The sequence below is a fragment of the Labrus bergylta genome, chromosome 7 (assembly GCF_963930695.1).
Source record: "Labrus bergylta chromosome 7, fLabBer1.1, whole genome shotgun sequence".
In the NCBI taxonomy this organism is placed as follows: domain Eukaryota; kingdom Metazoa; phylum Chordata; class Actinopteri; order Labriformes; family Labridae; genus Labrus; species Labrus bergylta.
This window is the reverse complement of record NC_089201.1, coordinates 3455265-3480986: the sequence shown is the minus strand read 5'-3', so window position 1 is coordinate 3480986 and position 25722 is coordinate 3455265. Positions and strand designations below refer to the sequence as shown.

Here is a 25722-nt window from a genome sequence, read left to right as displayed (position 1 = left end):
TACAGTATACGAGTGTGCATGAGGCTGAAGAATGTGTGAATGTTTCCCCCCCTCACCCCGTTCATGAATACAGCTGTGTGCTGTATTTAATATTCATGTATACATTCCAGATTTAGAGAGGAGACAGGATATGGATGATGTATTTGAGAACATGTCTGGGAATATTAGCGCACTGTCTACGATGAGAAATCTTGCAGCTGGACATTTTCCCCATTAGACCATTAATTGTTGGAAGACTGAGGAAAAGATCAGGGTGTGGTATAATGACACAACACAAGGCTGAGTCCAGATTTTGTTTTGCTTCTCTCTTATTTCAACTGATGATACCAGGCTAATCTTTTATCTTACACACATTGTTTGCCTTTATTGTGAACATGATTTTTTACTTTTTTGTGTTGTGTTCTCTTTTGTTGGTTTGCAAAAGCTCAGATAATCTTTAACTCCACAGCATGATGATTATGAAAGATTATAGCAAAGTGGTATTGGACAACTTGTTTCAATATTTTCTTGGTAATCTAATATCTCAACCTAACATCAAGTAAGTTTGAGCAAGAAATGTTTGAACCAGCAGTTAGTTTTTTGTGTGTTAGTTTTGTTTTAGAAAGCTTTAAGTAGAAATAATCTTGAACTTTGAGTAAACAATAATTAAATCTTAGTCTAGCAACCTCATAGAAACGACAGGACTGTGAAGCTATAGTTTTCCTAATTCTGTGTAAATGTAAATGTATGAGTGATACTTGATAAGTTGATAGTTTCCATGTCTAGTGTTTTCTCCTCCTAACTATGTGAAGACTGACACAAAACTTGAAGGGATAGATTTGTCTGCTCAAACTCAGACTACAAATTTGAGCATGTCTGGCTATGTCAAACCAATCATGTGCTTCTTCTATGGGGAGCAGTTATTTAAGAACTTAGTATTATTTTGTTGAGTTACATGTTAGCTAAGATAATAGCTGCTTACAGATTGTGTTTCTGCAACAGCACCATAACAAAGTTCTGCCATCATTACACCTTTGTTCTTACACTTTGCATCCCAAACAGCATCTGAATGTTGTCCCAGTTTGTGAATTCACATCGCATTGTAGAATGCAGAGACGAGCACAAGGGGCATGGCGTGTGAGCACACAGTGGGAGCTTCACATACACACACACTCAGGCATGCGCACACACACACACACATTGCTGTTTTGCCCCGCCAGCTCCTTTACGTTTCACAAAGCCAGCTTGTTCCCCTCATCATGCCTCTGTCACTACTTGTGATGGCAGATCAGGGGAAGAACGACGCCGCCACCACATTAGCAGCACATTTCACGTGAGGCGTAATAGGGATGTAAGTATTCTGCCTTAAAACGGCAGGCTGTAAGCGCCAAATTCCCTAAAACCACTCATCCTGAAGCCTTTTCTCTTGCAAAGTTAACAAAAGCCCTATTCAGACTGTCGTTTCAAGGCACGTTTTTTTACATCCCTGTAATGTTTCGCCTTCAATCTGAATGTCACGGTGGGATGATCCCCCCCCTCTGTACCGTCTTCATAGGTAACAGAGATGTTACAGGGGTGAGACAGGATCAGCTGAGCCAACCGGGGAGCGTAGCGCTGTGTTTGTTCTTGTTTGACTTTGTGTGTTTTTGGAGATCTCGCTGTTTTGGTCTAATGAAATGTTAAAAACGGAATGTGAGATAATTGTCTGGGACACTAATGTCACACTGTGAATATGAATGTACAAAGACGTAATGACCCCTGAGCCTCGTTATGGCACTTTTGCGAAAATGCAGTCTGAAGGGCTAAAGTTGACAATGTTGCTCCTAAGGTCCTTTTAAGAACATCAGCATCGTTATAATGATACCAGAAAACATTAATTAGTTGCACTCTTGTGCTTTCCCACATATTCATTCATGCAATCTATTCCACTACCCCCCCCCCATCTCTACACACACACCCCCTTTCTGTTCTCTCTCCTTTCTCCCGCTCTAACTCTTTACTCTGCCTTTTGTGTAAGTGAAGCCAGGGCCTCCCAGTGACATGAGCCCTGCTCCTGTAAAACTAATAATGACCGAGATTTGTGCAGGCTTAGCATTCTTTCTCCCTTTCAGTGCAAGACACTGAGACTGGAGGGAGTGGGGGGGGGGGGTCTAGGGGTAAGGTGGGAGGGGTGAGGAGGGGGAGAAAATGTCCTAGTTTGAGAGGGGAATCCTGTAAAAAGGAAGAGAAGTGAAGCACAAGATGGAGAAAGAGATAGAGAGGCCCCTTTCCCTGAAACGCCACATACTCTCATTCTTTCAGGGTCAGTAGCACTGAAATAACGCTGCATCCTCTGCAAACACATTGTACACACACGGACACACACATGCACACACATTCAGGTGTGTAAATCACTGAGAGAAATCAGGAATGTAAACACGGACCTTGAACAGTTAATAATATGGTCTACATGCACGCTTCAACTCTTAAGCTAGCAGTCAACAACTACTTTCAAACCCAACAATTAGCCATTTGTTTTCCCTCCTACAAAACCGCACGCAATGAAAACATGCAAAGTAAAAACCCCAGAAAATAAAATATGTCCCCGCTGCACACTGACAGAGCTCTGTCAAATTCACATAAGGATCACCAGATGTGCTGGTAGATGCAAGGAGAGGGCAAAGGGGAGGTATCACACACTGCCCTCTCTAACACTCTCCCCTCCCTCCTTTCACCCCCCCCCCCCCCCCATCCCAGAGACATGTGCGTTCACTGCCAGCACACAGTTCAGCTCTCAGCAACTGATGCACAGACAGCTGCTGTTTTCTCCCTTCCCCACCTCCTGCTCCCCTAACCATTCTCCTTTTTCTTTCAATTTCTTACCTACACTGCCTCCATTCATCCCCTCTGTACTTTCCCCTTCCTTCCCTCTACTTTGTCATTTTGATCTGTACTTTTCCTCAGGCGGATAAAAAAGGCAGGTCCTGGTGCAGGGAGAGGGCTTGTGTAATCTCTGGCTGCACATGAGCACCGGAGAGTTATTGCTTCAGCTGGAAAAGCAACACAGCAGAGGACCCGCTAACACTTAAAGGACAAACTTTGGAATAAGGAGAGGAGTAAGGAACACTTGTTGTGACAGGAAGAGACGAGAGGAACAGTTTGGAGTTTTGGGTGCAGGACAGAGACCATGCCGGGCTCTGTGCTGCTGCTGCTTCTGTCCCTGTTGGTCCTGTCCACAGGAAGTGATGCCAGAAGAATAAGGAAAAGAGGACTCAACCACAAGGTGAGACTGCAAAGCTCCCTCTTTGACTTTTATGTGTAAATTCTGGTCCTGTCTCTGTTTCATGGCAGTTTTGGATGTATCCTGCAAAAGTGGAAGTAGGTGAAAGCTCACAGCTTAACAGTACAATACCGGCTCTGTTTCAGAGAGCTGGTTTCACACAGGGAGAGCAGTTTTGTGGCTGTGGTGAGAGGTGGGTGACCTGGTGTGAGCACTTTGGTCCAGATATGAAAGACCAGTCAAATTATCAGAGTATTGTGCTTCCAAAATCAGTGCAATATTTTTGAAAGTAGCCTATGTCTTGCTGGGTTTCTGGATCAGCCTCCTCCTTTTAAATATAATGCAGACAAAAGATGAGTAGCTAAGATTGGCATAAATGCTGGCTGCAAAACTTCTTGCAATGGGCTAGCTTCGAAAGCACACTCATGAGTTGTTTTCACACAAACACCAGGACAGAAACTGTGTAAAGTTTTTATTCACAGCTGTCCTTCAGAGTGTAGAATGTTCTCAGGAGGCTGGACATGACGTTAAAAATATGTCTCAGTCATAATGTCTACAAGATATCCAAGATGGCAGGTAAAAGCAAAGTCCAACACTATGATGACAGTAGTGCCTTTAAATTAATGCCATGTGTTACCAGACACAACCATGGTAGGAGTGCGGAGCAAAGAACGTACCGGCAAGCAGAAAAGAGCATAAAGCAGCTTTCCTACCCACATGACAATTGCACCTGTTGTTCACTTCATGACACAGTATGTCATCACTCCCTCACGCTCGATCCCTCCAGAGCATAACCTGCTGCATTCATACAAGTGGATATTTTACTTTTGGTGCTGGCAGAGAAAAGTTCAGGAAAAATTCAGGGCAAACATTTTCAGAATCAATCCAAACATTTCAGGACATTTTCAGAAGTTTTGTGTATGTGTAAAAACAGCTTTTATGTCATTTGTTTGAATGAAACAAAATATTGCATTCTTACAAAAGGTACACTATATCTATGCATAATATCTGTAAAGAGATTTGATATGACTTTGTCCACAGGAGGCGCCAAAATCAACACAAACAGAAAGTTCCTCGCAGGAGCTTTAAGAATATGTTGTACTGTTTTTTCTGTTTCTACTTTTTAAGACTGATTAATTATTTCACTATAATGACAGGAGGTGTCTGTGTCTTTTATAATGACTATAATTTTATGTTTATCATATGTTTGGTCATGATTAAGCCTTTGGCCTCAAAGTGGATCTGGAGACTTTGTCACCAGTAAGAAAAAAACCGTTTAGGTGATCTTTGATTTTTTTTTTTTTTTAAATGTACACAGTCATCATGAGAGTTTTTCAGTTTTGATGAGCAGCAGAAACTTGAGTGCAACAAGTTGGAATGAGTTGCTGATTTTCAAGTTTCCGTATGAGTAAATTAAAAGCACACTGGATTTTTCACTTGGGAGTGTGTGTGGGTGTGTGTGTGTGTGTGTGTGTGTGTGTGTGTGTGTGTGGGTGTGTGTGTGTGTGTGTGTGTGTGTGTGTGTGTGTGTGTTGTGAATGTGTGTGTGTTTACTGAGGATTATTAGGGCAGGAACTGAACTTGCAGACTGGGCCCCTGCTTGTTAACTCCGCTCAGTTTGGCTGATTGATCATCTCTAACAAGGGTTCACTGTAGCGTGCTGCCGTCTCTTTCTTTATCACCCTGCGACCTCTCGTGCTCCAATGTTCTCACTTTCCGACCTGTTAATGCCCTCGTTGGCCCTTCTCCCTCGTCTGTTTGCAGCCTTCAACTCTCTTCCCCTCTCTCATAGAAAACAGCAACCCTTTCACCTTCTCCCTGGCCTGCTTTTTATATCCACTAGCCCATCACGGCGCCCCAGATTTCTCCTCCTTCAAATCTCTTCTCTGCTCTCCAACAGAAACGTCCTGCTGGACTGGGCTTCAAAGCTGCTGTAATTGGAACATGCTGAGACTGCTGTGCAGATGGAGTTTGTGTCTTTCCCTCTGAACCTTTTCATCTCTGCATCTTTCAATCGTTAATTTTTTTAACCACCTCCTCCACAAACACATAAATACACACACCCTCAACTTTATCCATAACACTAGGGTTGTGCAGAGAGACAAATTATAGTCTGACTGACTATTGGCACTGGAATAGTGTGTGTGAAAACAAACTCAGGGGAACCAGCGGGCTCAGTGCCTGTCTCAAATTTATGCTCTCTCTGTCTTTTTTTCCTTTTTCTCTTCATATTCAGAAATAGGTAGTTCAGTCTCTAGGGACTTGGGTTGGGAACCGGAGGGTCGCAAGTTCAAGTCCCTGTGGGGACCAAAAGAGGAAGTTGGTCTGGTTGCTGGAGAGGTGCCAGGTCACTTCCCAAGTACTGCAGAGCATGCCCTCGAGCAAGGCACCGAACGCCCAACAGCTCTGGTGCGCTCCCTGTGTAGCAGCCCCACATGTCTACATTATAGCACAGGTCCTGTCCTTGCAGATGTGTAATCTGGGCCTATAAGAATGACAAAAACAGAAAAGAAAAGGCACCCTCAGGGATTAATAAATTAGGAAAATAAACGACAAATATATCAAAATAAACCTTGAATTTGGAAATTCCAAATTAAGATGAGCCTGCTATCCGGTAATACTTTCAATAAGATAAAAACAATGCTTGAATAGAAATGTAATCTGTTGAATCTTAGAGAATCATCGGATGATAACTAATCGCCTAAATAAATACATGGACAAGTGAATGACAGGTAGCATTTTCCTGTACTTGATTTTTTGTTTTGTTGCTGAACAAACTGTTGAACAGGTGAAAGCTATGGAAAAAAAGTGTAAATTGACGAGTCTGTTTTCCTTCTATCTTTGAATCAAGCTTTGTCGATTAGAGTATTACTTTTTAAGTGAGATGTAATCACATTCCTCACTGTAGACATGCAGTCTTTGCAGGCTTCCCCTAAACGTCCTTTTTCTGAATCTCTCATGAAGGTTTCAGTTTGACCTCTGGGTCAGACGGGTTATGGGATCAGCAGTAGCACTCTACTTATTTCCTCCTGGGCTTTGACAGCCAAACTGCCCACTGAATAGTACATGTCATGCTGTGGGAGAGGCTTGTATAGAGGTAGAAAATGTGCATGAGAGGAAAACTTGCAGTGATGAAAATAAATCACAAAGTGTAAAGTCCAAGATTCAGGATTAATTTATTGTCTCACAAAGTGACACAGTTGTCTTCACCCACGCTGCAGTCATAAAAATACAACAATCACAATAAATGATGTCCAGAAAAGAAATGAAGAATATAAATAACATCAAGTTCTTAACATACCAGTGCAAAAACACAAAAATAAATTATAGTCCAGTATGTATCCAATCTTATTTGCCACTATGAAGAAGCCTCATAGACACAGGGATACACACCAGGGGGAATTAACTCGTACTCTGTATATAAAATTAAAAATCATGAAAAATTCTGCAGTAATCTCTACTCTGGGATGCTGTGACGACACCACGCCCACCCGGTCTGTCAAAATCAGCTATGACCTGACTCTGACCTGGAGGGTTACTCTGGCTGCTCTATCAGATCTGTCCGGGCCTTCATGTCTGAACCTCCAGAGTCAGGATCAGATTCTGAACCTGAGGACACTAACCTCAAAGAGTCTACCAAGTTCCTCTCAGTCTGCCACATAATGCTTATTCTTTATTCATGCAAAATAACTTAACAATGTGTAATAGCAGCCTATTGCTTTTATATACTTCTATTGCTATAGGGGTTTGCCCCCCCCCCCCCCCCAACAAAAACCTGAGCCTTAAAATTATGAAAAACTTAAATCCAAAGCCTAAATCATTATTCAGTCTAAAAAAAGTTCTCTGTCTTTCCACTTGTTTACAGAAACCCTTTTACAACATAGTGTGTTTCAAGAACAATTTCAGATTTTGCGTTTACAGCCTTTAAGACAAATATGTTTCATGGATCAATGAGAAAATGTGTTTGTCGGAGGTAGAAGAAAAAATAGAGGAGGGGTGTGACAGTAATGATAACAACAGGGGCTTTATGTCGTTGTTTTCTGGCAGATATTGATTTGGCCAAAATGGCAATCATTTCATTCAAGAATATCGAGGAACAGCAAAGCAATTAAAAAGGTGTGCCTGGGAAAAAATATAATAACATTTTACAGGCACAACTGATGATCATAAAGTTTTGATTGAAGTTTGGGTGATAAGATCCAAAGATCTGTGAGCGGAAGTGAAACTGACAAATTTAGAGTCCAATATTTCACCCAACAGCTGCAAAACATATTTCTAGACTGAAGGCCTCAAGCACATCTGTCCTACAAGAAATCACTGCTCCAGATGCACAGATCACACACACACACACACACACACACACACACACACACAAACACACACACACACACACACACACACACACACACACACACACACACACACACACACACACACACAGAGAACTGATTATTTTGACTCTCACAGTCATAACACAGTCTGGGTCACACACCTGCCTGGGCTTGTCAGTGAGCTTGAACAGTGTCTGAGGCTGCCAGCAGAAATCTTTACAGTTTCATTGATTTGATGTGATGGGGGCTGTTTGTTTGAACTGCAGGTGGTGTTAAGACTTGGACCTTGCAGATGATCACAAACAGATTTACTTCCTGCTCAAAGGCTGGCCTAGTGTTTGACTTCCTGTGGTTACTACTGAAGACACAACAGAGCTGTATTTACTGCCTGTTCAGTGAGGGAAATGTGTTATTTTGAAGCCATGCAGCAGATGAGCTTAGTTTTGGTTAGGTGACACCCAATGCGAGGTCAGACTACACGTTATAAGCATGATTATAACACAATCAGTCAGACGTAGAGTTTGGGACCAGGTTGTTTTAGCCTGTGTTGTGTGCCAGATTGAATGAAACTCAAGGCGACATCTGGTACTCCTCACAACCTCCTGATGAAGGTCTAGCATGTTTTTTTTCTGCCTTCTACAATGTGTTCTGTCACATCAGCAACATTTACCAATGAGAGAACAGAGCGGCCTGTTCGCACAAAAGTCACAAGCGTAAGCAAACAAAATGGCATATGGATCTATGAAAGAGACGAAAAGTTTGTCGAGCTCTGACAACAACAGTTTTGTTTTTTTAAGTCGTCTACTCCAGCGCTCTGGGCCTCTATCAACTTGCATTATAATGTAAACATGCAAATTTGCTCCTCAAAACAAGAGATAGGAGCTCCGTGTCCCTGAACGCATCACACTCTACCACCCAAGAGTAGGCAGCAGAGGGATGCGTCAGCAGTTTATTAAGTTTGCCTCCACAGAGTTTAAGAAACATATGCCTGTAAGAACAAGTTCATGGTGTTTCCTAAGTTAAAGTAATCGGGATGCTAATTCTGTAAGCTAGTTTAAGGTACTTTACAGCATGAGATAGTATCAAGCTAACAAACTAAGATAATACATCCTGGTCCATTAAGAAATAGTACCCACTCTGTAAAACAATGCACCTGCCACAACTGCTGTAAACACTACTTTTAGAAAGCTAAAATAAAAGTTAAAATGATAAATTAAAGGTATAATATGTAGAATTTTATTAGAATGTTTACATAAAAATATCTAAATTAATTTAATTTGTGAGAATTTGTGGGATACTGAAAGCTGCTGTACTATTGCTGTATGTGCTGCTGTGATAAAAACATCATGTAAATTATACTTAGATACATCAGCTTGTCGCCGGTAAACTGTTCCTCGGGCCTGTTTCACCTCTTCGTCTTGACTACGGTCTTGTCGGAGTTCGTTTTCATCGGGAGGGGCAGAGAGAACTCCCATGATTCCCCGTCAGCTCCCACGTCACGTCATCTTTTGTTATTGTTTTGATTGGGAGCCCCATGGCAGCATAATTTACATATGGTGTTTTTAATGATATTTAAAAAAAGCTGATTTTGGTACCCTGAGATACTGAGAAAAGTACATTTTCAAGATTTCAAGATTTAACAAATAGAAATGTTTCATTATCACATAATGAATAAACAGAATGCATCCAACAGTATAGTAGCCTATAAAACATATGGATGCATGATTGTTTAGGGTGTCCATACTTTTAGTATGAACTTTAACTATATTTTTTCACACATGTAATTGTAGTCAGTCAGTCATCCAGTTTACCAGTAGTCCTGTGAACTGTGTGCAGCTCTAAGCAGGGCTAATCCCAGTCAGATGATGTGAGCTTGCTGGTCTGAAGCACAATACTGAACGAACCAAAAAATAAAAGGTTGAGTACTGGACTTACATGGCAGGAGATGGCTGTTCTGAACAAAACAAAAACATGCACACTATCAAGAGAGATAAATTTGTTTCCACATTCAATTCTGCCTTTCTGTTGCCTTTCTGGGTTCTCTGTGGTTTAAGACATTGGATTTTGCAGCAGAGATGTTTTTGGAGTTGCATCAGGAGGAATAATGCGTGCAAGAACGCAGGCATTTTTCAATCTATAATCGATCAATTCAGAGATGCAGTTCAAGCTGAGTGCAAGCCAGGGACCTTTATCATGGACTTCCCTGCTTCCTCAGATTATGACTGACAGGCAGCAGTCAGCTTTCTGACTGTGTCCTCATACTTATTAGCTGCTTTCACATCAGTTTACATCTGTCCTGTTGTGTCACAAACCACATTTCGCATATGTACAGTCTGTTCGTTTCCTTTTCAAGGTCAGACGCTACTCTGTTGCCCGGTGTACAAGAACTCTTTCCTCTCTCCCAGCTGTGCATCTACCTGTTTGTCTGTCAGCATGTCCTCTCATCACTCACTGAAACTCTCCTCTCAGACTGATTTACAGGCTGTGGGTTTGTCTCACAGTTAGCCCGCTGAGTTTCCATCTCCCTGCACGTCTGTCTGTCTTGCTGTCAAACTGAATGCTGCTTCTGAGACAGGAAATGAGTCCTGACAACTCCAAAGCTAATCAGATGTGAGCTGTGTGCTACCTCATTCTGTAGTCATGGAAGAGATGATGCATTTGAGATGACACTTAAAGTATACATTTTTTCCTTGTTTATGTAAACCCGTGCACAACCTTGACCCCGCAGTGTGTGCCTCTATCTGAGATCCAACATTTTCACACTTGCAGAAATCTCCTGAGGATATTTCCTGGAGGGGGCTGTATGTGTGAACGCAAACAGACAAATTGTTCACTGGGACATCACCAGGAGTTTCTCCTGCCAGACCCCTAGTATTTTTTTCCGCAGAAAGTCCCAGTTGGCTGATGTGAGAACGCAGCAGGATATTCTCAGGAGAATTCAGCTTGAACCAATAGGAGGGGGAGTGACGTTTATATACTGTTACTGATGCACGGTGCATAGAGTGTGCACGCGACCACTACGATCTCCATGCCCGTAATTAAACGACTGCATTATGTTTTCTTTTCTCCAGTATGACGTTCTCCACTCTTTTGTCGATGTTGTCATACGGTTGGACTACACAAAATCAGATTTTCTCATCATACTGTAGCTTCATGTAGCGGACTCTGTTACTTCATCCGCTACTTCTGCGTTGTTTTTATACACGTCTTACCTCAGGAGACCCCCGCGCCCCCCCTCCTGTCTGACAGGGATAGTCTCCAGATGTGAGGAGCATATGTGAACAGCCAGGTCAGGAGAATATCTGGAGGACTCCCATAATTATCTAGACATTATCCGGAGTGTGTATGTGAAAACAGCTACTGAGTGTGTTTCATGGATTTTTTTTTGCCTTTGTCTGTGCGCATGTACAAAGGCTGCAAAATACCTCAGTATCTGGCTGAGATCTCTGCGTTGAACCATAAACAGCCCGGTCTCAGTGCAGTTAAAAAACCCATAAAAATAGAGAGCAAAAGGCACTAAAAGGAGCGACAAGGAAAACAAATTGAAGGAATAAAATAGCAGTTGAGGGTCATTAGTTAAAGCCACCCTCGTGCCACTTCTTTCAACACTAAAGAGAGGGGCAGAAAGGGGAGCAGCAGGAGGAAGAGAGACAGTAAGAGTGTGTGTCAGACAGAGAGAGGGTTAGGGTTAAAAACATGCCCACAGATAGACAGGAACATCACACACAGGCCCGCTGGCAGTGTCTCTACAGGAGAGTGGCACAGCAGAGAGGAGCGTAAATAAACAATGAGGGACATCAGAGAGATGTGAGCAGGATAGTGTGATAAAGCTCAGGATGTGAGGCATGGTGGTGCTGCTGGCGTACAAAGACATGAAGGCACAGGAAGAAGGAACAAGAGGAGCGTTGAGAATGATGCTGTTACAGTACGAGCTAAATGATAGTAGTAGCGATCACTCTGATCCAATGTAAACACATATAAGCTATTACTATACATTCAGGTGGATAAAAAAACTCACAATGAAGACACAGTTGTAAACAGGAAGGGCACACTTGACCTTCAGACGTTTGCAGGAGGCTTGAGGAGCGGATGTGAGATAAGAGGAGACGGTTGTAGTCATTATGTCATAATCCAATCACAGCAGGCTTTGTAGGCCTCATTCACAGATGTAACTGTATCTGGTGGACCAATATTTCCTCTGTGAGAGACCTGACTGAAGAGTAAAGGTCTGCAGTCGATGTGTATAGAGGCATGTATGCAAAAGTAACTATTATCTGTCGTTATAGTTTTTCCTGACCGTTGCACCAAAAAACTATCGCCGGCTGTGGATCTTCTAATGCGACCAACACAACCAGCTGAGGAAGCTAAAATGTGACTTAGGCTGGCTATACAGTAGACGATTTTAAATCTTAACCGATTTTTAAAAAGTGGGAAACCACAGACATAAGGACACTTTCAACCGATCCTCCGAAAACCCACACTATAAGATTCAGCCAGACAGCGAGCTTACACACATGCCCTTGTAGTAGCGATCTATATTTCTTAGCTTGGATCTATGTTCGACGATACCCTAAAGGAGTCTCCAAGATATCAGCTGCCAGAAGAAGTTATTGGGTATTTAAAGTGAACCCACGTAGAGTTAGCGATACCAACACAGTGCCAAACATTTGCTTTCATTTTTCTGGTTGGTTTGTAAGAGCTCTCAGCGAGCCTGCCAAACAAACAGCACAGCTTTAATGACCCTGTGCAACCCACAGGCTCTAATTAGTCACCTACAAGTAACACCAGTGCCTCTGTGTGTGTGTGTGTGTGTGTGTGTGTGTGTTTGTGTATGCACCCCCCCTCAAAATGAATGGCTGGGACTGGAAGGTCAGAGAAAGTCACCCACACACGACTTAAAACGTAAACATTCAGAAACAAAGAATATGTGCTTGTGCTTGCTCTTCAGTGATGCAGCTTGTGTAACTTACTTCATACAGTATGACAAAATACCATAAATGCAACTTCTCAACAGAGGACTTATGATCTTTAAGTTAAGTCAAAAAAATTAAAAGACACATTTGTCCTTCACTGGGAAGGGAAATAATTGTGGGAATAGTCAAACAGCTACATATAACCTTCTGTGCAGGAGGCTCAAGAGGATCGACCCTGCATGACAAAACATCCTTTAGAGGTCTTTGCTATATTCTTTCTGGGTTTCTGTAAGTGATGGGAGACCAGTGTGTCGGTTTTGTTAATTAGTGTTTATAGCAGTAAGAAGTAAGCAGTGAAATTATCATGAAACTTGATCACACATCAGCTTGTTAAACAAAAGAAAATCCAGAGAGCATGAGAAAATACGAGGGATTGTTTAGTCAAAGGCTGATGATATACTTCTTGGGATTTGGTTGGTAATATTTCCCATGTGTAAATAACCCAGAACAATGAACGACTGCTTATTCTGCGCCACAAACCTTGTGCAACTTGATACTAACATTGTGAAAGAGTATAAACTCGCACATGTCCAAAGCAATCAGCAAGAGTCAGAGAAGACTTTCAGCTTGGTAAAAGCTATTAAACCACAGGGACCATGGCTGTCATACAGATCCTGTTACGTTATACTTTGAAAGCAAAAAGACATCCTCTCAGCAACACTGTAAAACATGTGCTGTGCTGTGCAAATGTGCATGCAGGTCCACACTTAAAGTTGCCAAAGCTGCCAAAGTGTGTGAAGTGTGTCCTGTGGCCTACTTTCTTCCCCTCTTCTACATCTCAGTGGGAAGTGTTTGTTCCCACTGAGAACCAGCTTCTCAATCCAGATCAAGACGTTAGCAGGCAGGCATGCATACTCAAGCCTTCATGTCTTTGCTGTGGCTCTGCTGTGCAGGACAGAGATCATGTCTATCCTTTGCTGCCCTCTAGTGTTTGACAAACGCAATCTGTTTGCTGCTTTTTAAGTACATTATTTCACTAAGGGTTTGTTTTTTTCAGTTTGGATCGCAAAAGATTTATAAAAAGTGTTAATGGAGTTTAACATAATGCTATATTTGCATTTAGTTGTGATTGACTTGTTTGTGCAAGGACATCCGGATCAGAATCTTAAGTGTGCCTTTTAGCAACACAAACTGCATAAAAAATTCTTGCTCAACTTGAAAACAGTGATTGTTACTGTCTTTTGACTTACCATTTGAAGATTTACTGTACTCTCCCAATCACAGTATTCCCTGCTTCATCCGCAAGGGTCCCCATGATCCAACTTCCTTGAAAGATTTAATCCACACACATTACATCCATAAAGATCCACAAGTTGCTTCCAATTTGCCAAGGCTTTGCCTGATATCCCACTGTATTTTCTTTCACAATCGATATTTATGAATGATTTTTTTTGATTGCGATACATCAAAATGGCGGCTGCACTCTGACCTTGTGATGGACCCCTCATTTGGCTTATTAAGGCCTTCTCTTCACTGTTCCCAGATTATGATAGCCAATGAGAGCCTGAGTTGAAAGGAGGCACCTGTCTTTTTGTAATCTTTGTATTTCTGGCCAATTGCACATGACTGTGCCCATGACTCACATTTTTGTAGCCAATCAAATTCTTAACATGATATGCTGCTTCAATCAAAAACCTTCATCCTGAAAGCCTTTAACACCAAACAGACTACGATCTACAATGGATCAGTCGATCATGTTCTACAGCGTGTAGAACAGTAGAACGCATGTTTTAATGTTTTTTGGAAGAAAACCAAGAACAGCATTCAGTTACCTTGGGGTAAGCCATGTGCATTTTAGGCTATATGATACATCATTTTTTGTTATAAGGTCACAGCAATGTCAATACAACACTTATTATTGCATCTAATAGCAAAACTGAAAACTCTCTTCAATAGTCCAAATAGCCCATCACCAGCCAAATTTAACATGTGGTTGTATCTTGGCTGCTGTGGCTCATTTGGTAGAGTCGGTTGTTTCTCAACCAGAAGGTCAGGGTTTGATTCCCCAGCTCTTGCAGCAACATGTCCTTGGGCAAGACACTGGACCCCAAGTTGCTCCTGCTGCTAAGTTCTCTGTGTTTGAATGTGTATGAATGGGATTCATCACTTGGTCACTTAACCTAGCAGCCTCTGACATCAGTCCATTTACAATTTGTTTAATGTCGCTCCATGTTGACTTATGTGACCTTTCTTTTTTCTTGCCATTTCTGTATAATCACCCATTGAGTTTACAGTGATCCCTGCAGCTGTTCACTTTTTCAGCTTCTTTATACTTCAACTGGATTGCTGGATTGTCTTGCAGCTTTTGATAATCCCAGAGCTTCGGCTCACAGTTGGTAGGGCATGGACACCATCCTTAAGGAGAAGGAGGGAGGATATAAACACAACACATCTGCAATCCTCCATTCATGTATTTGACATTTGTTTCTAATTCTGTCTCTCAGGACTATGAGTACCAAAACCACCCCCAGTCCACACAGCACCAGAAGAATGATCGGTGTCCACCACCACCACAGATGCTGCCAGAGAGAGCATGCGAGGTGCCGGGCTGCCGCTCAGACTCCGAGTGTGAGCGCCATAAACGCTGCTGCTACAATGGCTGCATCTACGCTTGCCTGGAGTCAGTCCAGCCACCACCAGGTCAGAGCAGGAGGGTTTGGTTACTTATCAGAGACCTTGGACAAAACCTTGTGTTTTTAACTCTTACTTAACAGTGCTAGCTTTTTCATTCTGTGAAAGTGTTTCTTCCCCTCTTTTAAACATTGTTTATTGGTATTTCATTGCGTTGTGTATGTGTTGTGAACAGTGTTGGATTGGCTGGTGCAGCCCAAACCTCGGTGGTTGGGGGGAAACGGCTGGCTGTTGGACGGTCCCGAGGAGGTTCTGCAGGGTGAGTTTAAAACACACTTAACCAGTCGCTGCAGTCCCAAACAAACACTCAAAACTCCAGATTTCTAGCATGTCTGTAAACCAAAACAGTACAGGTTCTATTAAACTGAGTGCACTGCTTATTGCAGAATTAGTGAATATCTTGGTCATTATTTTTGGTATTGCAGAAGATAAATCATGGATGTTTTATAATTCAATGAAAAGCTTTCATAAGTTTAAAACAATAGCAGTTAAAGGAAGAATGTGCGACAAAGTATGCTAACATTAGCCTGCTAACATAACAATACAAGGCCACAGGCAATTGCAGCTCTATCAAAGGACAATTTTGTCCGCCACTTGTGCATTAAGTAATTCATAACTCCTTCGTGTGAACGCAAGTGGAGAGGGGTTGGAGGTGTGTTGCTGGAGGAGAGCGGAGGATTCAGTATAGCTGAAGTGCCAAACAGCAGTTTGTTTTGGTTTCATGCTGGTGCTGAAGGGCGACATCTACTGGATCAAAAAGTTACTCATTCTTCCTTTAAAGTCACATTTAGGCATCCATCTTTAAGATTAACACAGTACATTTTCACTTTTTCTACATTTAACAGACATACCTAGGGAGAAAAACCTGGAAAAATAGAATGATCAGTCAATCGACCAAACAATCAATCTTTATTTGTTATTTTGTCTGTATATACAAAGACCCAACATTAATATATCATTAGCACATCACCAAGCATTTTTCTTTCCTGCCACTTTCTCAGTATAGACTTACATAAAACAGATCCCAAAGATGTACTGAAGGGCAGAGCATCTTGTCTTTGCCTTGACTGGAAAACAGCCAAAATTCTTCCGTGAATAAAGGTTTCTGCAGATTTTTACAAGGTTTGTAGTATTGATATTCATATCAGAAAATAAAGAAAATCAAATCAATAAGTACTAGTGAGAAACAGACATGGGAGGTTGAAGAAAGGGATGTAGACAAAACCAAAGAATGAATAATAATAAACCTCACATAAACCCATCTTCATGCACATGCTTTGTGTTGAACAGTGTGTTTATTTTCTAGCTGAGGCCTGCAGCACAACAGAGGATGGAGATGAGCCTCTTCACTGTCCCACAGGCTACGAGTGCCACATAATCAACCAAGGAAACCCTGCTGCTGGAATCCCTAACAGAGGACAGTGCATCAAGCAACGTGCCAACTCTGGTATGTATGAGTAAAGCCTTTTGATTGTGATTTGGCTTTGAATCCAGATCTTAAAAGATGTGTAATTCTCCTAACTTACTCCCTGTTTCATCTGCTGTTAATGGAACTCCCCCCCCCCAAAAGAGTGTGCTCTTAAACAGCACCAGGGGATGGAGCCGGGATGTGAGGCAGTGCCAGCAGCTGTCCTTCAGTCTGGCTGGGTCTCTTTTGGCAGATTACGTGCTGTTAGATGCCAAGTCTCTCCTGTTAATAGGCCCATAAATAATAGACAAATTGGAATGACCTGGCAGCACAGAAGACAAACTCAATCTATGATGTGCGCCTCAAGCTGTTGGCAGATATATAAAAAACTAAAGAGAAGAGACTGTTTTCTATTTTATGTTTCTATTCAGTGTAATGTTAGCAAGAGTTAAAAGAGCAATTTTCATGATTTAAAGAGCAGATGTCATTTATTTTGTCCTTTTTGTCCTCAGATGGACGGGGTCTGAGGCACAAATACTTCAAGGACTACAAGGACTACTTGGGTAAGTGAGGTAATGTGGACAGCTAGAAAATCTGCACTATTATTCACCTACAAATAGCATCAATCTGCCTGACATTAAGATGTTTTTTTTTCCACTCACAGGTACCAGTTCTAACAATGCAGTCGGCTATGAAAAACATCATCACAAGCACCTGCAGGGATAAAGTACGTTTTAAGCCACTTTGAACTTTCATTCAAACCTCCATTTAGGACAAGCCTTATGTTTTTTATTTCATCTCTTTGCGCTCAGATCCACCCTGACCTCAGCTTCATCGACGACCGTAACACAACCTCAGACATCAGCACACTCCTCATCCATCTGCTCTCATCACACCTGAACCAGGACCACACCTGACCTTTGTTTTAACTCTTACAGCGGCTACCTCCTCTTCGTAAAAGCCTCTCTTGCAGTCAGTGCCATCACAAAATCCTTCAAAGGACAATCAAACGTACAGTAAACAACCAAAGAAATGAGTGCTCCTTTTATTTCCCTTCTCTGTCTGGTGTTTGTGAAAGGATGATGATGGTAGAGCAGACGAGAGGTGAGCAGAGTTTGCACCAAAGATTATTTTCCAAATGTCTCAGAAGGAAAAAGGAAACTCAAGCCTTTTTAAGTCATGTCGTGTTTTCACTTTGCAGCCATCTCCCGCTCTTCACTGCATTCTTATTCTCACACACAAACACACTGGGTATTTCTAAGGCCAGTCAACACAGGAAATCAGAACCATATGGCCTCTCACTCATCTGTCTATCTTATTGTCAAAAGGAAACAGTTTGAATTTCCTGATCTTTACTCTGGAAGGTTTCATTGAAAAATAGGTCAAATTCCAGCCAAATTTCTCCACTTCTTTCATCAAATCCAAATGTAGTTTTATAATCTGTAGAATAACAATTCATAGACCTGATTTAAACATAACTGCCATATTAGTGTTTTGATGTTTTTAAATATTTGGATCATCATATAGGTGCTACTTAAAGGTCAAATATTGTGCATAACATGTTTCTCTAACACTAGTGTCCTAAGTCTGTCTACAAACCCCCCAATTATGAGAAAAGTTCATCCTCTCCATCTTTTCCTGCTCCACTTTTCAGAAAATGTGTGCTCAAACAGGCCGTTTGGAGATTTTCCCTTTGTGACATCACAGAGGGCAGTAACCCCTCCCCCCGGTTGGGTAACACTCCCACATCTAGGTGTTTGTTCTGCCTTCTGAGTCTGCCTTCTCACCGTAAACAATAGGACATGGTGCATGAAAGATCGAGCCCTTCTAGAGGGGCGTGGCTCACCTGCATTTAAAGGTACAGACACAGAAACAGCCTGTTCTGAGCAGGGCTGAACTAGAGGGGTTTATAGGCATGATCAAATACAGGATCAGAGTGGATTTCTAACATGAAACATCAGAGACATGTTTTGAGAACCTTTGAGACTTTTTGAAAAGGACTGTAATATGTGACCTTCAAAACTTGTGTGAGGAACTTTCAGTTTGTGACGATTTTGGTGCTCCATGTTGACAAAGCAGTGCATTTCTCTCTTCACTGATCTTGTCCTGTAAATGGGAAGTTAGTCCAAAAATCTCATTCTTCTTTCTTTAGCAATCAAACGTATTACTTATTGTGAATAATTGCTGTGTAAAATGTTAAAGAAAGGACGTTTCTTCAGGATGCTGAAAATCTTCTCCTCTTCCCCGGCAATAGTTACAGGCATTGAAAAATTACAATTTATAAATCGTCAATCTTTAGACTGAAGGGTTTTGTTTCCTTTTGGAGGTTATGAAGAGGTGTCATTAACAATTTCAATCTGTTTCATAACCAGTTAAAAACTCCCCACAGGAGCTTTAAATATGATAAAATAGGTAATTTAATTGAGACAGATTGAAGGATATGTACCTTACCTTTAATAAAGAAAACATTAAACTACCATTAAACACATAAGGCTATGTGCAGGTGTTTGATACTGAAATTGATGATTTGGGTTATTCATTTTTTATAGAAGTTAATTATTTTTAATGGAACAAGTAATACAACTAAAATACCCATGCAGTTTATTATTTATCACTGAATACTTTCTTTTTGACTTCATATCAAACAACAAAAAAAGGCTCATACGCAAAATGCAGATATTTAAAATTGGTCAAAGTTACTCTGTTTTTATCCTCCAGCTTACTTTGCTTCTGCTGTTCCTCAAGTTGTCTCTGTTCAAATGGTGCTACGTTTCATTGCTGCCGATACTCTCAGAACAATAAGCTGGTCACATGATAAGCTGAAGGTGAGAAACTGTTACCATTCTCTGTGTGCAGATATAAAGTGATGTCTGAATGTTGCCTTCTGACTGGTGCTGTAATCTTGTTATAAATAAAACACATTTTGGAAATCTTAGCCTGCAAAGTGTGATGTTTTTTTTGTCTCTTGTCTGCAACATATACGGGATTTAGGACATATTTTAACAATGTCAAACAGCTGAAAAGTTTATTAAATGTCCCATATTATGCCTTTTCTGGTTTTATATGCTCTTTAGTGTGTTTTCCAAGTGTCCTGTGCATGTTTAAGCACATCTATGTGCAAAAATTCAAAGTCCGCGGAAACGCGGCTTCTCCTACGTCCTCCTGTTAGCTGTAGCATTAGCTGCATGTAACGCTCGGTTCTAGCCCCCCTCGATAAAAATTTGTCAGTGTGAGATCACTGATCTAAGTCCATTGACTCGTTGTGGCAAGCCCTGCAGCTCATGTTAAAACTTCTGAGAAGCGTGCTGAGCAACTGACCAATAACGACAGAGCGGATCGGCAGACCAATCAGAGCAGACTTGGCCCACGTGGGGTCTAACAGTGTGGGCTCAGCAGATCGTAGCTGACAGACTCAGAGCGGAGAGGGAGCAAGGAGGAGCAGTACATGAAAACAGACACTTTTTTCAAACTTTAGGTATTGTGAACGTACAAAAGTAGGTACATAGATTAAATATATGAATCCCAAAAAGTTCATAATATGGGCTCTTTAAGGCTGGTAACACACTTCACAATATTCACCATTAACTTGTTATGTATTAGCATGCTAATAAGTAGCATACTGGCTGCTTGTTAGTCATCATTAAGCACTTATTAGTGCCCTATTCTATATGACAATAGTCTACAGCTAAAAGGCCATTCATTAAGGGCGCTCTCAGACTAGGCCCAGTTGTCCTGTCCTGTACTGTACTGTACTCAAGCACTATTGCCCCCCTCCTCATTCCCCTGCTGGCCTGTACTCACACTGCTCCAGGACTAACCGGGCCTGAGCACAGTTACCTCTTGTACATAACGTCGTAATACAACACATGCATGGCTTTACATGATCTTGAAGCATGCTTAGTTTACAATACAGACAGACTCATAAAATAAAATAAAAAATTAAAGGGTCCGCGTCTATACTGGAAAACAACACAGAGAACAGTCAGTAAAGACAGCTGCTTTACTGACTTGTTAAGCATGAATTATGACCTTCATTTGGTTCTTAATTCTACCTTATAAGGGCAGTGCTAGGAAAAAGCATATTATGATCCTACTAATATGAAGAAACTTCACAGACATGATTTGGGGACCTCTGAGACTTATTTAAACTTCTTGAAAAGGAGGATAATATGTGACCATTAATTGTAGCCTACAGCATGAGGAATTTTAGGTAAAGAATATTTTTTTTCCACCTATGGGTATCATGAGAAAAAGGAGTCTCAGATCAAAGCCCCTTAATGTAACAAATGCAAAAAAAGAATCAATGCCCAAATCTGCCATTCTTTGTCGTCATGTGTGGGGTCATTCACATGTTTAAATTGTTTAAAAACCTTCCAGTGTGTGCCAGGCTTAAGCCACTTCAGCATATGTTTCTGTGTGGCTGTAAGCAACCCTACACCCTGTGTTTATCTGCAGCTCATTAATTAACGTTATTTTGTTGATTTCTCGTACTCAGCACAAGTGATTTACAGGGCAACATACTTTGCCTAGTGATGTTCTTGGCTGGCACAACTGAAGCGTCTGAGAGAGGTGCCCTGTTACTGTTTGTGAATGTAAAGAGGCAGAAGTCAGCCCTGGGTCATTAGACGGTCACATACATATGAGGTGTTGTTGATGCCACCTCGGTTAACCCTGCCATGTTCTCACCTTCTATAGCTCCTACATGACCTCTGCACTTCACTTTGTCACAGTGCAAAATGTCAAGTTTAATGACTTTATTTTCTATCTTTCACAAGCTGACACAGCTTAGAGTATATGGAATTGAACCGAGCTCTTAAAAAAATAAACTGAATTTTGAATTTTTACAAATCAAAAAGTCTGCTGTGAGTGCAAAAAAAGGCTTTTGGCTGAGAGGCGGTAATGAATTAAAGCGTTTGTAAAGATTTTGCATGAATCAAACTCTCGCAGATCGTCGAGTGTCCGCTTGAGGCTGGCTCCAGGAACACTGGAAGTCACATACATATGACGGCAAAAAACCTGTTTTTACAGCATATATAGTCTGTCGTTAGGTTGACTGAAAGCCCCTTGCAGGAACAGATGGCTGACGTCACTCAGGCTTCTTCCATTAATATTTACAGTCTATGGCATAAATTCATAAAAATGAAAGCCTGCAGGCTTTAACTTCAACAATGACATTTCAGCCAGTTATTCATCTTCAACATCTTAGTTTAGTAATATGACTGCACAGCATCATTCTCAGTATTCAGTACCCTCAAGGCATCAGGGGAGCTCTGTTTGTTTTCTTTAAGGGGGTTACAGGAGAGTTTAATTTCACATTAGGGAGACAAATCCCTCATAAAAGATTCATGATATATCCATTACAGGTTATACACTGAGTGCTCACTCGTGTCTTCCTCAGCTGTTCAGCTTTAAATCACAGGCAGACTGAGAACGATGGAAAAAACTTCTTATTTCATAAAGGCCTAAGTGCTTTTGTACTTAGGTCAATATTCACTGTTAATAGTCGCTCATTAGCATGCTAAATAGTAGCATACTGGCTGCTTATTGGTCATTATTGAGCGCTTATTATTACCTTATTCTACATGACTATAGCTAATAGGCCGTTTACTAAGAGTTTGCCCTCAGATTTATCTAAGAGGATTAAATATCACTGTTATTTTATAATTTATTGTTAGTAAAGTAGATCATAGTTAGTGGACATATAAAGTGTAAAAAAAATGCTGGTCATTGAGTTGTGTGTGCACTTCACACTTCTGACTCCCCTCTGTATGCTTTCACTTTTAAACCAGCCTTTTTAAGGCATTTTAAAGTTATGATCACAATACAGCTTAATTGAGGAATATTTTGTTGCGGTGATGTTTACCTGTACCAGGCTTTGTGAGAAATGTATAGCACAGTGGGTGTCTTTCTCTTCCTTTATCTCGCGCTTTGTGCCTCCCCCCCCCTCTCTCGCATACACACACGCGCACAGATAAGCGGGCATGCACCTGCATGAAAGCTGCGTTAGAGAAACAGGGAGCCCCTGCAGTGAGTGAAACAGACACTGTGTTTGGGATGAAACGGAGGTTGTGACGCGCTTCACGCCGGCTGTCAGCTGTGAGTTGGACATGTTGTCTATCTGTTGGACATGTCGCACTTGACCGCCTCCTCACTGCCACCCTGTTGATTTAATCATCATGAGCGCGCCAAACAAATCATCAGAGAGAAGGTAAGTTTAGTCTCTTATGTGTCTGTGTGGAATAAATGTGTCACAACGCAGCTTTGCGTTAAGATCTGTTAAAGACGAGTCAATGTAATCGGATAACCTGTTGATTAAAATAGTTCAATAGTTCAGTAAATATCGATTAGACTTGTGTTTATTATTTTAGGCACCTAAAACAAATTATCAATCTTTAAATAATAAGCTTACCGAATTTTAAGATCAACCCGGTTGGTAGTTTTGCACAGATGAAAACAGTTAGAATGACTTCACACCTCTATAAAGCAAACAGAGCTTGGTGTTTGTGTGTGTTTTTAAGACAAACTAAATATTGCCCAGAAGGTGTCAGTGTAGTTTATGCAATGCAAATAAAAAAGGTTCCCGGACTCACTTTCTATAAACTAAACAGCCTCTTGCTTATAGCCTAGCTCTATACTTCCTATTTGAGTCAAGGTCAAGGGCAAAGATGTTTATTACTGAACTGTGAAGGAAAAAATATCATCAAAAAATAGTTTCTATTATGCATCATGTGCAGTTATAATTAACTCAGATTTTCCTTTTGCACAGAAACTTCTCCAGAAATAAGCTGGATACGCTATTAAAGGAGAGAAAAGGCACATTTCCACTGCTGATTAAGGTAGGATAAAAGCGATTCATTGCTCATTTAATCTGTCAGTAGTTTTGAAAAAAAAGAAAAGGATTGTAAAGTCTTTTTTTGGTCTGCCTTACAGCTCAATATTATCATTGCGCAATAGTGTCATGATATTCTATTTTTTTCTTATCTTTAGCTATATTTATGGTGGGTTCTTTATGCAGATTTTGTGCAAACTGGGTAATGCGTAATATATATTGTTTTTGTTTTTCATTGGTATGTTCCTCTCGGTTTACATTAGATCTCGGTTGCTATTGTTTTTTTTTTTTGGATTCTATTGTACAGTTTGCTAAATGTGTGCACCATTTTTTTCAAGGGGAAAATAAAGTCTATCATATCGTATCCTATCCAAGCACATCCTTTTCTATATCATATCATGTTGCATTGTACGGTATTGTATGGTTTCGTATCATGCCATTTCATGCTGTGTCCTGCTGTGCTGTGCCTGGCCTATCCAAACACACATCACATCTTTTTGTACATCATATCATTTTCTATCTTATCGTTCTAAGTTACAGCAGCAACCATGTCCCTGTGTTCCTGTAAGCAACCCTACACCTGGTGTTTATCTGCAGGTCATTAAATTAATGTTATTTCATTTATTGTGTACACTCAGCAGAAGTGATATACGGGGGAACATATTCTGCCTGGTGATGTTCTTGGCTGGTCACTCTGAACCATCTTTACTATTGGAAAAATTCAGGAGATAGATCTACCAAGCCTGCGTCTTCAGAGGGCCTTATACTATATCTGAATCTGGTGTTGATGCCGCCTGGGTTAACCCTGCCATGATGTCCTCTTCTTGGAAAGTTCCAACACTTATAAGTGTGCACTACAATGACACGTTAACACAGAGGTCACTATCACTTCCTGTGTGCAGGGATTAGAGAGTTTTAAAGCTGCTTGGATCTCGCTCACTGAGCCACTATAGGACATTTCCCTTTCAATACAGTCAGTTTCTCTGTGGACAAAAAAAGAGTTCTCCAGAGGGAAAACGTTTGGAATGAAGATTATTTTTTTTATGTTTCTTTAATATGAAAAGTTACAAAGGACACTGCTGTCTGTCTAACTCTAAAGTTATCTGATCTCAGGCTTTATTCAGGCTCCACAAAAAAGAGAAGCTTTCATTAGGAAGTAGCTGAATGGAGAGGATATACAGAGTAGATCATGTGAGTACGGGATGTAATGAGGGCGTCTTTTCTGTGTTTCTTTGCACGTGTTGGTAAAGCACCAACACGTGGAATTGCATTGCAGTAATTAGAGACAAGCAAATGAAGTGCAAATGAAAACTTAATAATAAACAGATTATAGGCTGGAATTTATTGTTGCCAAAAGGTGTTTTGCACTTGGACTCTGCAGGGAGATGTAGATGAGCAGCTGCAGATTTAATTCCCCCTGTGTAGTCAGGACACTGGTGTTGGACATGTTGCCTGGTGATGTCTTCTCAGGCTGAGTAGATGATTAAGCTGATGAAAATGTGAAATCTTGGCAGTGATGGGGAGGTGGAGGGTTGTGCAAAGCGGTTGCAGGAATTAAATGGAGGCAGGGAAAGCCATATTTACACAGACTAAAATGCAAAATAAAGCTTCATTCAGGGTCGGAGTCGGTCAATCTTTTACCAGCATGCTCCCTTTATTTCCTTTAATGTCAGCATCTAAAAAAGGAACCATCACTTGTATATTCTCACTAATTAGCTATAACAGTGCAGGCTATGATGACAAAAACATCTTCAATTTATCAGGGAATAATAGAAAAGCCTCACATCTGAGGATGTTACTGTGAGAGGACCCCTCGCTCAGGGTGTCGGTTCAAAAGATTTTCTCTCTTACTAAGTTGGGATATCAATGAAGAGCATTTGCGTCATAAGGAAATACAGACGCAAGCAGCTGCTCTCAGCAGAAGCATCGCAAACCTTCAGGATGTGAAATGCCTGGAGACCGAAGCAGGCAGAGTGTTTTCATGTTTCCAGCTCTTGCGTAATATTGGATGACTCACCTCGGAAGTCCACCTTTGACATTTCAGCGTCTTTTTTTAACAGATCCTCCAAACGGTAGATTTGTGGTATGTTATGCTGCATGGGCATGTTTGATTTTCGTTCAATTCATGTTTTCTGTAACTATAGACTTTTTTTTCTTGTATCAAACTGGCAGGAAACAGGATTACATCTCAGGTTTCAACTGAGGTTGTTAACATTTTCAATGCTTAGATACTTTTCAATATGATGTGTTTTAAACCGATACAATCTCTGTTATTTTAAAGATTGATAGTGTAGACAAGTTTCAAAGCTTTA

General features: G+C 41.0%; 2 protein-coding genes across 4 annotated transcripts in view; both read left to right on the top strand.

Annotated features, from left to right (window-relative positions):
• Nucleotides 1–2731: 2731 nt before the first annotated feature.
• On the top strand, nt 2732–19516 carry wfdc1 (WAP four-disulfide core domain 1). Of its 2 annotated transcripts, none has more exons than XR_002278130.3 (7): nt 2732–3241; nt 14987–15182; nt 15349–15432; nt 16480–16620; nt 17094–17153; nt 17246–17308; nt 17394–19516. XR_002278130.3 is itself a non-coding variant. In XM_020639112.3 (7 exons), the coding sequence occupies exons 1-6, from the start codon at nt 3146–3148 to the stop codon at nt 17305–17307; spliced, it is 630 nt and encodes a 209-aa protein (XP_020494768.1). In that variant the 5' UTR covers nt 2732–3145; the 3' UTR covers nt 17308; nt 17394–19516. The 2 variants fall into 2 exon arrangements, 1 of the variants encoding a protein (XP_020494768.1); XM_020639112.3 differs by having other exon boundaries at nt 17094–17144.
• Nucleotides 19517–22651: 3135 nt separating this feature from the next.
• Nucleotides 22652–25722, top strand: part of dyrk4 (dual-specificity tyrosine-(Y)-phosphorylation regulated kinase 4) — a 41175-nt gene continuing 38104 nt past the window's right edge. Inside the window, exons 1-2 of one of the 2 annotated variants that reach the window (XM_020639147.3) lie at nt 22652–22789; nt 23348–23417. In XM_020639147.3, coding sequence (XP_020494803.1) covers nt 22758–22789; nt 23348–23417 — 102 coding nt within the window. In that variant the 5' untranslated portion in view covers nt 22652–22757. The remainder of the gene's footprint in view (nt 22790–23347; nt 23418–25722) is intronic. The other variant, XM_020639144.3, reaches the window with a different exon arrangement.

Coding starts and splice junctions, on each gene's coding strand:
- wfdc1 (XM_020639112.3), top strand. CDS start 3,146: ATGCCGGGCTCTGTGCTGCTGCTGCTTCTGTCCCTGTTGGTCCTGTCC. Junction 15,183..15,348: donor GTCAGTCCAGCCACCACCAG/GTCAGAGCAGGA, acceptor TGTTGTGAACAG/TGTTGGATTGGCTGGTGCAG. Junction 17,145..17,245: donor GGACTACAAGGACTACTTGG/GTAAGTGAGGTA, acceptor TTCCACTCACAG/GTACCAGTTCTAACAATGCA.